We start from the raw sequence: 15,392 nt of genomic DNA on the forward strand, positions 1-15,392 counted from the left end.
GTCGCAGGCACATCCCCAGTAGGAGGTGTGCAGGAGGCAGCTGATCGATGTTTCTCTCTCATCGATGTTTCTAACTCTCTATCCCTCTCCCTTCCTCTCTGTAAAAATCAATAAAATATATTAAAATATATATATATACTATCAACAAAAATATATATATTTAAAAGAAATAAATATCCATGAGTGTGTACTGACATCAATGGTTGAAAAGTAAATGAAGAGGAGGAAAGAGACAGGCTTCTCACACAGAAAAATTCCCAGCCATGTATGTAAATGCCCTGCCCTCGACGAGGCAGCTCGCAAGTCCACGCCACTGAAATGTGGGTTCACATAGCGACTCCCTCCCAAAGGAAATGGGGTTGGCGTGGAGAGGCCTGACAAACGCTCCCTCAGCGATGCGGCCAAGGACCACAGCAACAGTGACAAATCATGTGGCTAATGTGTCCCCTTCCTATGATCTGAGGCCTGCCCTGTGATCCTCCTCCCCAAAACTCATAACCCCAGTCTAACTATGAGAAAGCATTCCAGGCGAGGGACCAGTACTCCTCAAAATCGTCAAGGCCAGCAAACACAAGGGAAGTCTGAGAAACTGTCACAGCCAAGAGGAACCTCAGGAGGTGTGACAACTAAACGCCATGTGGTATCGGATGGGACCCTAGAACAAAACAAAAAGATATTGGGGGGAAACTAAGGAAATCTGAATAACCTGTGGACTGTAGCTAATAATAACAATAATATGTCAATATTGGTTCATTAATGTAACAAATGTACCATACTCATGTAAGATGCTAACCAGGGGGATATGGGGGTGCCGTATAGGGGAATTATCTGTACTGTCATCTCATTTTTTCTGTAAATCTAAAACTGCTCTGAAATATGAAATTTACTAAAAAATAAAAAAGACTAATTCCCATGATAAACAAAGAGCTTTTACAAAGCTATATGAAAAAATACATAATGCGTAAACCAATAGGGAAAGGGGGGGGGCAAAGGAAATTAATAAGTAGTTTACAACAATAGAAATACAAATGACCAATAAATATTTAAAAATGCAACTTTTGCCCTGGCTGGGTGGCTCAGTTGGTTAGAGCATCATCCCAATACACCAAGGTTGTGGGTTCAGTCCCTGGTCAGGGCACATACAGGAAGCAACCATGAATGCATAAATAAACAAAACAACAAAATCGATCTTTCTCTCTCTCTAAAATCAATTAATAAATAAAAAAGCAATTTTTCTGTCCTAGCTGGTTTGGCTCAGTGGATAGAGCATCGGCCTGTGGACGGAAGGGTCCTGGGTTTAATTCTGGTCAAGGGCACATGCCCGGGTTGTGGGCTCGATCCCCAGTAGGGGGCGTGCAGGAGGCAGCCGATCAATGATTCTCATCATTAATGTTTTTTTTTTTTTTTTTTTTTAGGTGTTTTAGGACTTTAATGTCCTTCACGTACTCAACATCAAATACTGACAATGGATAAACAACAGGGGCAAGACTCTCCAGCAAGGATCTTCCAGAACTCACAGCATCACTCTGGTCAAACACAATTAACGAAAATAGTCAAGTGAACAAACGCTAAGGGAGTTTAAGATTTTTTTTAGTTTCACGGCATAACTGAAAAAATAACCAACCAACCTTCTCTTCCACCTAAATAAAAGTGAATCGGGGAGCTTCTAAATCTTGTGAAGCAGCTTCCAAAGGTAGGAGGGAAGGGAGAAGACACAACTGTTGAAAAAACAATGCACAATGTCAAGGACTCTTAACAAATTCCCAAAGACTCTACGTATATCACTAAGAACCACATTATTAGAAATATAAATGCATAGAGATATAAACTATTTGGTATTAAAAACAGACTTTGCTATATAAACGTATGGTATGTCACTTTTGTCTCTTTATGAGAGTAACAGTATTAAGATCTCCAATTGGCCCTTTAGCCTAGAACTCCTAAACACTCACCCAGGGTCAAGGTTGACCCGATTTAATCCCTGTGGAGCCCAGGAGCCCCTACAGCTGCCATTTTGGGAAGGATCGAAATTCAGCACCTAGCAGACCCCACCCACCCTCAAAGCTACGTGTCCGTGTGTCGCCAGGAACATTAACTGCACTTTGTGTAAGTAAGTCCACAGGCGAGTCCGAATACTAAGACCCAGCTAGAAAACGTAGCAGCAAAGACAACATAAAAGTGGGATTGTTAGAAAAGCTAAAGAAAGATTTTTTTTAAATGCTTTCATTTCAAGTCAAAATTAAGGTGTCTGTTATGTCCCACCAGCTTTGAAGAACTGTGTATATTGCGCTGTTTTGTAGGGTTTTTTGGCGGAGGGGTGGGGAGGGAAGAATCTATAATAAGCATGTTCCTTTGAGAAAACTACCATGGTAAAATTTTTGAAGCCATTAAGTTACTTTAAATGTGGGACATTGTTCAAGGGTAGAATATAGATTGGTTAGGATGTGTTCACAGCTGATGCATCTCCAAAAATTTCTTCATGAAGGCTGCCAGCTCCTGAGCATCTTTGATCGTGACGGCATTGTACAGAGAGGCCTGGATGCCTCCCACAGACCTGTGCCCTTTCAAGGAGATCATATTGAGCTCAAGGGATTTATCAAGAAATCTTTTTTCTAAAGCATCATCTCCTTTGGCGTTGCCAATGCGGAATGGAATATTCATCTTGCTTCTATTCTGGGGCTCCACTGGACACACATAAAATCCTTCAGAATTATCAATGATATCATAAATCATCCGCGATTTGATGGAGCTGAGCTTCTCCATGGCTGCTGCACCGCCGTTGTTCTTAATCCACTCCAGGACCAAGCCCATGACATAGATGCTGAAGCAGGGAGGAGTGTTGTACAAGGAGTTGTTTCCGGCCTGCACTTTGTACTCCAGGACCGAGGGGCACTCCCTGAGGGCGAACCCCAGCAGGTCATCGCGGATGATCACCACCGTGACCCCCGCAGAGCCAACGTTCTTCTGCGCACCAGCAAAAATCACCCCAAACTTGGAAACGTCCACTGGCCTGGATAGGAAGTTTGAGGACATGTCGCAGACCAGCACTGCTCCCTTGACGTCAGGGACAAAGTCAAACTCCACGCCATGCACAGTCTCATTGGCGCAGTAATACACGTAAGAGGCTTCCGGGTTGAGGGTCCAGGTGCTTGGGTCTACGATTTTTGTGTAACTCCCAAGTTTAGGGTGGACGATGTTCACAGTCCCAAACTTTTTGGCTTCTTCTGCAGCTTTAGCTGACCAAGCTCCTGTCACCACGTAGTCGGCACACCTGCCTGCTTTCCGTCCAATCAGGTTTAAGGGGACAGCACTGAACTGGCCAGACCCACCGCCTTGCACAAAAATCACCTTGTAGTTGTCTGGAACAGCTAGCAATTCCCGCACAAGATTCTCTGTGTTGTTAAGGATCTTAGCGAAATCTGCTGACCTGTGGCTCATTTCAAGAACACTAATCCCAACGCCTTTGTAGTCTAATAATTCTTTTTGTATCTCTAACAGTACCGAGCGCGGCAGCTTGGCGGGTCCGGGCCCGAAATTGACCACTTGTCTCGGGGCGTCCATGGTGCTGCGGCACGTGTGGCGAGTCAGCAGAAGAGAACCGGCTGCTCGTGCTGCGCGAGTGTCATCATTAATGTTTCTCTCTCTCTCTCCCTCTCCCTTACTCTGGGAAATCAATTTAAAAAATATTTTTTTAAAAAAGCAATTTCAGCCAGAACCGGTTTGGCTCAGTGGGTAGAGCGTTGGCCTGCGGACTCAAGGGTCCCGGGTTCGATTCCAGTCAAGGGCATGTACCTTGGTTGCGGGCACATCCCCAGTGGGGGGCGTGCAGGAGGCAGCTGATCGGTGTTGCTCTCTCATCGATGTTTCTAGCTTTCTATTCCTCTCCCTTCCTCTCTGTAGAAAATCAATAAAACATATTTTTTTTAAAAAAGCAATTTCTCTTTAAGTAAAAATAATGAAAATTAAAATAATAATGAGAGACCATTTTTCACTGATGAGATTGGCTAAGATTTTAAAATCGGTTCATTCCCAGTGTAAGCAAAATTGTGGGGAAAGTGGCACCTCACACATCACTGGAGATGGTAGGAAATGGTTCGGCTTCTTTGCAGGTCAGGGTGTCAGGATCTTTTACAATGTGCTCATGCTTTTACTCTGCCATTTCACTTTGAAGACCATATCCGACCATCATCTCGGCATATGTTTGCATGGATCGGCTTCAGAGATGTTCACTGCAGTCATGTTCATAACCTCGAAATATTCCAAATACCAATAAGGTCATCATAGAGGCTGAGTGAAGAAGTTGTGGCCCAACCTACAATGGGACTCTGCAGCCAATTAAAAGAACGCTGGCAGCGCACTCCACACTGCTCTCTAACCACTCACACAGCCTTGGCCGCTACTCTCTGTCACCCCCTCTCCCAGACGCTAAGGCCCGCCATCAGAAATTGGGCAGGGCTCAGCACAGGCCTTAGATATGGTAGGAATGCTGAAAAGATATTTAATATCTTGAACTAATGGACCCATGAAATTCTAATTTAATTTTTGGTACTTTATGGTTTGGAGAAGGAAAGTCCGAAGGAAGAAGGCTATTCTGGAAGGGCAAGTGGACATGAGTTGCTGTTTGTTTGGTTTTGGGGGTTTTTTTTAAATATATTTTTATTGATTTCAGAGAGGAAGGGAGAGGGGAGAGAAATAAAAACATCAATGGTGAGAGAGAATCACTGACAGCTGCCTCCCGCATGCCCCCACTGGGGATCAAGCCCACAACCCAGGCATGTGCTGACAGGGAATCAAACCGTGACCTCCTGGTTCATAGGTCGATGCTCAACCACTGAGCCACGCCAGCTGGGAAGTTTGTGTGGGTTTTTTAATATGTCCATAATTACAGTTGAGTATTTTCACTGCCCTAAAAATCTTCTGTGCTCTGTCTATTCATCTCCCCTCTCACCATACACACACACACACACACACACACACACACACACACCCCTGGAGACCCCTGAACTTTTAACCTTTTTAGTTTTACCTTTCCAAAAATGTCATATAGCTGGAATCATACAGTATGTAGCTTTTCCAGATTGGCTTTGTTCACTTAGTGATATGCATTTAAGGTCCTCCATGTCTTTTCACAGCTTGATAGCTCATTTCTTTTTAGTGCTGAATAGTATTCCATTGTTTGGATGTACTAATCTATTTGTCCATTCACCTACTGAAGGATGCCTTGGTTGTTTTATAATTATAATTTTTTTTAAAATATATTTTATTGATTTTTTACAGAGAGGAAGGGAGAGAGATAGAGAGTTAGAAACATCGATGAGAGAGAAACATCGATCAGCTGCCTCCTGCACATCACCTACTGGAGATGTGCCCACAACCAAGGTACATGCCCCTGACCGGAATTGAACCCGGGACCCTTCAGTCCGCAGGCTGACGCTCTATCCACTGAGCCAAACCGGTTTCGGCTAAAATCAATTTTTTAAAAAACATTTTAAAAGCATGTGAAGCATTTTATTTTATGAGAGAGCCACTAAAGTCTTGCCCCATATTTGTGGTTATTTAGGTGTGCCTATGCTCTTATGTACTGTGAATATATAAAAAGGTTAGCCGATCTGAACAGCTAAAAAATACCAAGGAGCTTAACAGCTATGCATACACATTCATTTCCTGTGACACTACTATGCCCTATAACAATAGTTTAGGGTGAGAACCTGGCCATCTTTTTACTAATTAATCACTTGAAACCTCCCTCCCCTTCAAAGTCTAAAGCTTAACGTCTTGCTTTTGAATTTTCCAAAGCCCCAGAACCTTACTCTAGTCTTGCTTCTGAAATGTGTACCAGATCCAAAGAAAACTGCAACTACCTTCTATTGCTCTTGCCTATCTGCACCACAAGGTGGCATTGTTGAACACCAGTCTTGCACAGCCCCCTGTCGGCAAACTCATTAGTCGACAGAGCCAAATATCAACAGTACAATTGAAATTTCTTTTGAGAGCCAAATTTTTTAAACTTAAACTATATAGGTAGGTACATTGTTATTAACTTAATTAGGGTACTCCTAAGGCTTAGGAAGAGCCACACTCAGGAGGGCAAAGAGCCGCATGTGGCTCACGAGCCACAGTTTGCCCACCACTAGACTCCTAAACTGCTGTAGGGGGACGTCCTTGCTCCTTGTGTCTGCTGTTTCTGCCTGATGTCCCACACTAGGGCTCCAAAGTTGGCTCCTTGCTTCATGTTCAGACATTATTCTCTCAGATGAGATCCTGAGCAGCATCCACGGCTTTCAGGTGTTGAGCTTGAATCATTCACCACCTACACTCCCGTGTTTTTCTTGGTAAGTATTACAGACTGATTGATGCCCGTGTCCTTGTCCCTGCCCTGCCCCAATTCGTATGTTGAAGCCCTAAACGCCCCACCCCCCATTTGACTGTATTTGGAAATAGGCCCTTTTTGGAACAAACTAAGGTTAGGTAGTTCCCTGACCCAACAGGATTAGTGTCCTTGTAAAAAGAGACACCAGAGCCGAAACCGGTTTGGCTCAGTGGATAGAGCGTCGGCCTGCGGACTGAAGGGTCCCGGGTTCGATTCCGGTCAAGGGCATGTACCTGGGTTGCGGGCATATCCCCAGTGGGAGATGTGCAGGAGGCAGCTGGTCGATGTTTCTCTCTCATCGATGTTTCTAACTCTCTATCTCTCTCCCTTCCTCTCTGTAAAAAATCAATAAAATATATTTAAAAAAAAAAAAAAAAAAAAAAAAAAAAAAAAAAAGAGACACCAGAGACCTAGCCAGTTTGACTCAGTGGATAGAGCGTCGGCCTGCGAACTGAAAGGTCCCAGGTTCGATTCCAGTCAAGGGCACATGCCTGGGTTGTGGGCTTGATCCGCAGTGGGAGACTTGCAGGAGGCAGCCAATCCATGATTCTCTCTCATCATGGATATTTCTATCTCACTCTTCCTTCCTCTCTGAAATCAATAAAAATATATTTAAAAGAGAGAGAGAGAGAGACCAGAGAGCTTGTGTGCTCTCTCCACGTCATGTGAGGACACATGGGAAGGCAGCTCTCTGCAAGCCAGGAAGACAGGCCTCACAGAATCCAAGCATGACCCTGATCTTAGACTTCCAGCCTCCAGAATGATGAGAAGATAAATTTCTGTTGTTTAAACCAACCAGCCTGCAGTATTTATTTAAATTTTCTTATAAGAGTGCTTCTTACATTTAGCATATTAACATTTAACCTGCTATGTGGGAATATTGTTACCTAGCTTCTAGTTTACCTTTTAACTTTATTGCAGGTTTGCATGACTTGTTTTTCTTGCCCAACAATTCACCATTCGTCACCCTCTCTCCCACTCACAAGTTCTGTGGTTTGGATGGAGCTGACTGCAGCCCCAGCTCCATGGGTGGACACATGACCCAGCCTGGCCAATCTGAGCAGTCCAGCACCCTGACCACAGTGGTTGCCTCAGGGATACCCATGTGACCCAAATCATGCCAATGAGATGACATCCTGAGACTTGGGCTGGAACCACTGAAAAAGAAGAGCTCTCTTTCCATGGTGGTCACTAACCTGGGGGCTGCCTGCAGCTGACAGCCACCTCGCCTCCACACAGGAATAAAAGTGGAACAGAGGGCCCTAGCCAGTTTGGCTCAGTGGGTAGAGCAGCGGCCTTCGGACTGAAGGGTCCCAGGTTCGATTCCAGCCAAGGGCACATGCCCAGGTTGCAGGCTTGATCCCAAGTGTGGGCCGTGCAGGAGGCAGCCAATCAATGATTCTCTCTCATCATTGATGTTTCTATCTCTCCCTCTCCCTTCCTCTTTGAAGTCAATAAAAATATATATTTTTTTTTAAGTTTTTTTTTTTTTAATATATTTTATTGAGTATTTACAGAGAGGAAGGGAGAGAGATAGAGAGTTAGAAACATCGATGAGAGAGAAACATCGATCAGCTGCCTCCTGCACATCTCCCACTGGGAATATGCCCGCAACCCAGGTACATGCCCTTGACCGGAATCGAACCTGGGACCCTTTAGTCCGCAGGCCGACGCTCTATCCACTGAGCCAAACCGGCTTCGGCAAAGTCAATAAAAATATATTTTTTAAAAAAGTGGAACAGAGAGACAAAGAGAGTAGAGTATTATTTGGTGCTATTATTTGAGCACCTGAATGCAGTTGTGCCTGAAACCTGGAGTTTTCAGTTCTGTGAGCCAATAATTTCCCTTTTTCTCTTAAGCCAGTTTGAGTTGAGCAAACTGACTCAACCTGAAATCCTGGAACCAGGGCCAAAGCTGACCATGTTGGGAGCATGCCATGGGGTTCAGAGGGCTTCTTGCCCTTAAGGATGCTCCCTGCCAGGCTGCCTCACCACTCAAGCCACTCCTTTCAGGACCTCCTCAAAGCAACAGGCTTTAATCTGGGGAGGGGGAGGTGACCCAAAAGTTAATTAGAGGCACTAACAATGATTCGTGCATCACCAGGCAGAGAGAGTTAGAGCAGAAATCCAAGCCCTGTCCCTTTAAAACTCTTCCCGTTTCCTTCATGAAGTGAGGGAAGGAGTGAAACTAAGCAAATTTAGTTTAATCTGGGAAGTCCTGGGGTCCCCGGGTGACGCTTCCTTTTTAGGGAGAGGACCCTGAGTAACTGCCAGCTCTTCAAACAGATGAACTCTGCCTTGGTCTGATTTATGCATTTTGGGCTTCATTTGAAGAGTGGTTCCACTGCTAAATAACAATTTTGAATATCTGGACTTTGATTCTTGGAATCCCCCCAGGATGGGGATGGGTGAGCAGGCTGCAAACCCAGTGACTCCTCCTGCTCTGACATGCTGGGATTTTCTAACAATGTGAACTTGGATGCGTGGCCAGACTGGAAGCAAAACAGAGGATCAGTTATGCAAGACCTGGGTTCAAACCCTGACTCTGCTACTTGCTTGCTGGGTGACCCTGGCTAACCACTTTCCTTCTCTGCGCCTCAGTTTCCTTATCTGTAAAATGGGGGTGCTAATACCTCCCTCTGAGTTTCCCTGTGAAGGGTAACTAAGTCATTGCCTGGATCCTATTGGTGGAGCCAGCAGGAAGCGCTCAGGAAGGCCAGGTTGCTGCTATTGATGATAACATTGTTGTTGCTCTTTGTAGTCACACTACAGAATGTAACTGGCGAGAGCTGTCTGGTGTGCTTCTTCAGAGATGTCTCCTGGCCCAGGTGTGCGTGGGATGATGTGGGGTGGGGAGGGGTCCCAGTCAGACATTCTCCTTTGAGAATGCGGTGGGCTGAGCAGCCTAAACCGCAGTCTAAGCCCGCCAAGCAGGGGGCAGGTCCCTGGCTGAAGCAGCCCTCAACCTCCGGACGCCAGGGGACATGGGCCCAACCCAGGTGACTGGGCTGTGATGCGTCTGAAAGCCTCTCAGCTGCAGTCCCGTAACCTGACACCGGCAGGCCTGATTTCCCCGCCGGCGGGGACCGCGATGGGGGTCGGGGGCAGCCACACCCCCGCCATGGGACCTCTCCCCTCGCCTCCCAACCCCCTTCTCTAAGCCCCCGACCCCCAAAGGGCCCACCCGCAAGGGTCCCAGTTGAGGTGGACAAGGACATCTCCTTAAACAGGGGAGCTGAGGGCTGTGGTTGTGCCGTCTCCGGGGCCCAAGTCCTTGGCCCGACCCAGAGCAGCAGAAGTACTGCAGGTAGGAGGGGGACCCCCACTGCAAAAATAGAAAAGCGAAGTGGGGGGAAGGAAAGGGAAGGAAGGGAAGGAAGCCCTGACGAGGAGCCTGTGGAAGGAGGACCCGGGACCCTCTAAACTTTAGAGGTTCTCAACCTGTGGGTCGCGACCCCTTTGGGGATCTAACGACCCTTTCACAGGGGTCGCCTAAGACCATCGGAAAACACACATATAATTACATATTGTTTTTGTGATTAATCACTGGGCTTTAATTATGTTCCATTTGTAATAATGAAATTGGGGGTCACCGCATGAGGAACTGCATTAAAGGGTCGCGGCGTTAGGAAGGTTGAGAGCCACTGCAGCCTGACGTCAGGGACCCGGTCCTGGGTCCCAGCGCCTAACTACCTGGAGAGCCGCAAAGAGCGCGCACGCGGACGCGGGGACGCGGGATGCTTGGAGCCGGCAGCCAGCGCCTCTCCCTACCACCGGCCCGAAGCCTCTGCTCCAGGAGAAACTTTGCGCCTGTGGCCCCGCGGCTTCCCGTGCCCGCCCCCAGGCGCCCACCCACGGCGCCCACTCACCAGCGCACCAGCTGCCAGCGCTTCTCCCCCGGCGTCCCGCGGCCCGCCATGCCTCGCCCGGCCGGCCGCCCTCTCCCCGCCCGCGGGGCCGCACGGCGGAGGCGGCTCCGGCTGCCGCAGGCCAGTGCCGAGGGCGCGCTCGCCGTCGCGGGGTGCGCCGCGGGGACCGGCGAGCGGGGCGGGGCGGGGCGGGCGCGAGGCGACGCGGGCCGGATCCGGGCTGTGCGGCGTGATCGGCGCTCATCTCCCCTCTCCCCCGCCTCCCCCCTCCACCCCCACCCGGGTGCCGCTCGCCCGGTCCCCCCTGGATCCGACTGGGGCTGGGTCACCGCGCGCCTCCGCCGGGACGACCACCTTCCACCCTCTCCCTGCCTTTCCCCCCGCCCCACCCCCCCACCCCCAGTCCCGCTGGCGGGGGGCGCAGAAGAGCTGGCGTCTGGAGCCCTGGGCGAGGAGTCAGGTTCTCCAGGTTCCCCCGTGAGGGGCGCCTGACTTGCTGAGTGACTGGAGGCGGTCTACTTACTCCGCCTCTGCCTTACTCCCTGGGACACCCGTTCCGCCTCCCTAGAAAGTTATGCGTACACACTACACTACTCTAAATGCTTAAAACAAAGACTGATGTGCCCCCACAGATTGTTAAAAAAAATGTTAAGGTGACCGTATTTAAAACAGAATGGCATTGGCGGGGCTCGCTGCCAATTCTAGGACCAGCTCCTCCCAAGCCTTCAGCCCACTGCACCCCAGGAACCCGTTCATTCCTGCAGCATCGCAGACACCAGCCTGGGACCCAGGATGCCTTGGGACCATGCGTGTCAAGCATGGTTTGAAGGAGCTGAGTTTTAGAAACGTTTGTTAGTATGAACATTTGTCTGAACACTGTCCTTCCAATTCACTTGCTTCCAATACCAGGACAGCCCACATCCTTTGCAAGAGGGAAACCGAGGCAGAGGGGACAGAACCTGGCCCCAAAGTGAAGACCTGGGAGCTTACCTTCTTCCTGGGGTCTGTGGCCATTCCCTGGAGCACGGACATTTGTCGTTATATCCATAGGTGCCCTCCCCAGTGTTCAACACTTGAAACGTTAACTGTGTTGTTTTTTACTTGTCAAATTTGGAATTATAGAGTGTGTGTGTGTTTAATATATTTTTATTGATTTCAGAAAGAAAGGGAGAGGGAGAGATAGAAACATCAATGATGAGACAGAATCATTGATCGGCTGCCTCCTGCACGCCCCCCACTGGGGATGGAGCCTGAAACCGGGGCATGTGCCTTTGACTGGAATTGAACCTGGGATCCTTCAGTCCACAGGCCGATGCTCTATCCACTGAGCCAAACCAGCTAGGGCTGTTTTGTGTTTGTTTGTTTGTTTGTTTGTTTGTTTGTTTGTTTGTTTGAATACATTTTTATTGATTCCAAAGAGGAAAGGAGAGGGTGAGGGAAACATCAATAATGAGAGAGAATCATTGATCGGCTGCCTCCTGCACTCCCCACACTGGGGAGCGAGCTCATAATCCGGGCATGTGTCCTGACAGGGAATCGAACTATGACCTCCTGGTCCACAGGTCGACGCTCAACCACTGAGCCATGCCGGCTGGGCCCATTGATTGTTTTTTAACTACCCCCACATAGGTTTGTATGGAGAAGGAAAGTGGACACTCTTAATTGTGAGTGAGCTTGGAGAATAAATTGATCAACCTTGTGCATGACAATTTGACACTATGATGAAAAGCCATCAAATGTGCATGTCTCTTGATTTCTCTCCTTGAAATTCATCCTAAGAACATAATTAGAAACGTGAAAAGGGGGTCTCTGTAGAAGAATGTCCACTGCAGCATTGTTTTCGATAGAATAAAACTGGAAACAACACAGAAGTCAAATTGGAGATTAGTTAAGTAAAGAAGCTTGTCCAGCCCTGGCCGCGTGGCTTAGGTGGTTGGGTTGTCGTAATGATGCTCCAGGGTTGCAGGTTCCATCCCTGGTCAGGGCACAAACAAGAATCAACCAATGAGTGCATAAATAAATGGAACAACAAATCTCTCTCTCTCTCTCTTTTCCTACCTTCCTCTCTCTAAAAAATCAACTAAAAATGTTTAAATTTTTTTAAAAGAAGCTTGTCCATATGATGCGATATTATACAGCTACTAAGAAAGAATTTATTGGCATGAAAAAAATTGAGATATATTTTGTTGTAAGCATGGTGACTATAGTTAATATTACTACCTGGCATAACTGAAAGTTGTTAAGAGAGCAGATCACAAGAAAAACATTTTTAACTACATATAGTGATGGATGTCAACAAGACTTATTTTAGTGATCATTTCATGACATATTACAAGTATCGAATCATTGTGTTATACACTTGAAACTATGTCAATTACATCTCAAATTTTTTTAAAAAAAAGGACATATTTTAAAGTGAAAAAAAATTACCAAATAGAACGAGTACATTCATATATTCGTTGAAAAATCTGGAAGAGCCTAGCTTGTGTGGCCCAGTGGTTAAACATCCACCCAAGAACCAGGAAGTCACGGTTCTATTCCTGATCAGGGCACATGCCCAGATTGCAGGCTTGATCCCCAGTGTGGATTGTGCAGGAGGCAGCCAATCAATCATTCTCTCTCATCATTGATGTTTCTATCTCTCTCTCCCTTCCTCTCTGAAATCAATAAAAAATATAAATATTTTTTAAAGTCAGTATTCTGCCCTAGCTGGTTTGGTTCAGTGGACAGAGTGTTGGCCTGCGGACCAAGGGTCTTGGGTTCGATTCTGGTCAAGGGCACGTACCTCAGTTGCAGGCTCCTCCCTAGCCCGGGCCCTGGTCAGGGTGCATGCAGGAAGCAACCAATCGATGTGCTTCTCTCACATTGATATTTCTGTCTGTCCTTCTCTCTTCCACTTTCTCTAAAAATTAATGGAAAAATATTTTCAGGTGAGGAGTAAAAAAAAAAGTCAGTATTCAAAGCTATCATGAAGAGATGGAGGGAGCCTCGAGGCCTTCTCTGTCACCCCAAACTCACTCTCTTAACTGGTATTCATGGCTCTTACCTTCCCGTAAAGCTCATGGGTGTTTTCTGCCACAAATAGATTCATCTCTTCGCTGAGGGACCTGATGAAGCTCACCTTGGACCTTGACTGGACTGGGATTTGAATCCTGGCTCCACTGCTTACAAACTGGGTGATGTTAAATTTCCAATAGGGTTTCTCTGAAGTTTCAATGAGATGAAATGGGTAAAGTGCTCAGCTCAAAATAATGGTTATTTCTGAGGTGAGGTGTATACTTTTTATACATTTTAGTTTGCATTGACTTTGTTATAAGTTTAATGTTGAAAATAGGTGGGGGAGGATGTTTTAACAATAGATAATAGATTGCCTGGTACATAGAAAGTACTTGATAAATGTTAATTCTTATTGTCATCATCTCCATATTTTATAATGCATCTCTGGGTCTCCCCACAACTTCAGGTAGAGTGCCATGCAGTCAGTCTTGTTCAATATAACTCTATGTATTGACTGACTGATTGTTAACCTCCTCTAAAGAGGTACCCTTTAGTCTCCTGGCCCCCCAGTCCATTCCCTAGCCCTGCCTTCACAGGGCCATCTCTCAGCTCTGCAGGCTCCTCAATTTTAGTGGTTCTATGAGTGATTTGTGCACATGTTTTTGTTGTTTCACCTGGAAGTATTTTTTCGGCCAAAGATGTTGCAAGAGTCCCGAGGGCAGCCCCAGAGGCCCAGGCCTTTCATGCCCACCTGAGAGCACTTCTGTGGCCAGGCTGGACCTTCTCCCAAGAACAGGCAGGGCCACCCCTCAGACAGGCATCTGGAGTTGTTTTCTTTAGGTGATGAAAAGCCAGAGTCCCAGGACCCATCTTGAGACAGATCAAGGAGAATAACATTTGGGGCTTAGTCATAACAATCCCATTCGCATGCACTTTACAAAACCCTTTCATTCTAACCTCATGACACTCACAAGAAGATCCTGTTGGCAGAGTCCACGGTGCTTTTCCCTGAAATGACTTACCCAGGGGGAGCTCTGAGCCACCAGCCACTCACACAATGTCACCTGATGTCTTGCTATCATGAGCACGGGTAACTAATGAGAACGCAGCATGTTTTAAGCATTTTACTATAAACTCATTTAATCCTCACAACAACCCAAAGATCTCATGAACTGCATAGACCATCATTATCCCATTTTATGGATGAGAAGACTGGAGCCCAGGGAGGAGGAAGGTATTGACAGAGCCAGAATTAGGAGCCAAGCAGCGTGGTTTTAGAAGCCTTCCATGTGCAGTGAAAAAGGATCAACACCAACGTTCTGGACTTCAGAGGTCTTTTTAAAAATATTTTTCTTTATTGATTTCAGAATCAATAAAGAAAGAGAGAAGGAGAGAGAGATAAAAACATTAATGATGAGAGAGAATCATTGATTGGCCTTCTGCACGCCCCCCTCTGGGGATCCAGCTGCAACCCAGGCATGTCCCCTTGGCTGGAATCAAACCTGGGACCCTTCAGTCCGCAGGCTGACGCTCTACCCACTGAACCAAGCCGGCTAGGGCTGGGCTCTTGGCACCTTCACGTAGAGAAAGAGGGTGTTGTATCAACTGGGACCCAGAGAGGTGATGGGATGCACCCAAGGTCATACAGCTAGTGAGAGGCCTGGGGCAGCTTTGCTGCCAACTAGGCACAAGGTAGGTTTCCTGACCCCTGGTCAGCTCACCTCCCACCCAACCCTTCCCTGGGCCAGGGGGGCACTGTCTGTGGTTCCTATGCCAGGGAGTAGGCAGAGGGGCCCAGCGGATGCCGGCCTGCCTGTCTGGGCGCTGTCCGCGGTGCTGATCCGCCCGCCGCGCCCTTGCTCGCCAAGCGGCAGGCGGGTTCCCCAGGTTTCCCTCCAGCTCCCAGCCAAAGCCAGCTCCTCGAGTTCCGGCGGCCCTCCGGGGTCCTTAGACCTGGCTCCTGGGGCTCCCCGGGTTCCCCCGCCCCTCTCTCGACCGGGCGCCGCCAGCCTCCCTTCCCCCCCACCCCGGCCCCGCCCATGGCCCCTCCCCGCCAGTCTCAGGTCCCTCCCCTCCCCCTTATCTCTCCCGCCCCCTCAGCTCCCCCCTACTGCTCGTTCGCCAGTTCCGGTCACGTTGCTGGGTGTTTACGCCTGG

The 15,392-nt window shown here is 47.7% G+C and overlaps 1 protein-coding gene and 1 long non-coding RNA gene across 3 annotated transcripts; both read right to left on the bottom strand.

Moving 5' to 3' along the window:
• Positions 1-1,407: 1,407 nt before the first annotated feature.
• Positions 1,408-3,571, bottom strand: LOC308532069 (phosphoserine aminotransferase-like). Of its 2 annotated transcripts, XM_081109287.1 has the most exons (3): positions 2,397-3,571; positions 1,629-1,718; positions 1,408-1,526 (listed from the first exon to the last, which is right to left on the bottom strand). In XM_081109287.1, exon 1 carries the CDS (start codon positions 3,559-3,561, stop codon positions 2,449-2,451), a length of 1,113 nt encoding a protein of 370 aa, XP_080965413.1. In that variant the 5' UTR covers positions 3,562-3,571; the 3' UTR covers positions 1,408-1,526; positions 1,629-1,718; positions 2,397-2,448. The 2 variants fall into 2 exon arrangements, with proteins under 2 accessions (XP_080965413.1, XP_080965412.1); XM_081109286.1 differs by having other exon boundaries at positions 1,414-1,718.
• A 7,798-nt stretch (positions 3,572-11,369) lies between these two features.
• On the bottom strand, positions 11,370-15,258 carry LOC308532654. The gene is made up of 6 exons (XR_013996988.1): positions 15,049-15,258; positions 14,207-14,329; positions 13,987-14,105; positions 13,285-13,442; positions 13,024-13,140; positions 11,370-12,213 (listed from the first exon to the last, which is right to left on the bottom strand). It is a non-coding gene; the product is annotated as an uncharacterized lncRNA (long non-coding RNA).
• Positions 15,259-15,392: the final 134 nt, after the last annotated feature.

The sequence above is a fragment of the Myotis nattereri genome (genome assembly GCF_964212035.1).
Source record: "Myotis nattereri genome assembly, chromosome: 16".
Lineage (NCBI taxonomy): Eukaryota > Metazoa > Chordata > Mammalia > Chiroptera > Vespertilionidae > Myotis > Myotis nattereri.

Bases quoted from the DNA above. Each gene is read 5' to 3' on its own strand.
- LOC308532069 (XM_081109287.1), bottom strand. From the start codon at position 3,561: ATGGACGCCCCGAGACAAGTGGTCAATTTCGGGCCCGGACCCGCCAAG.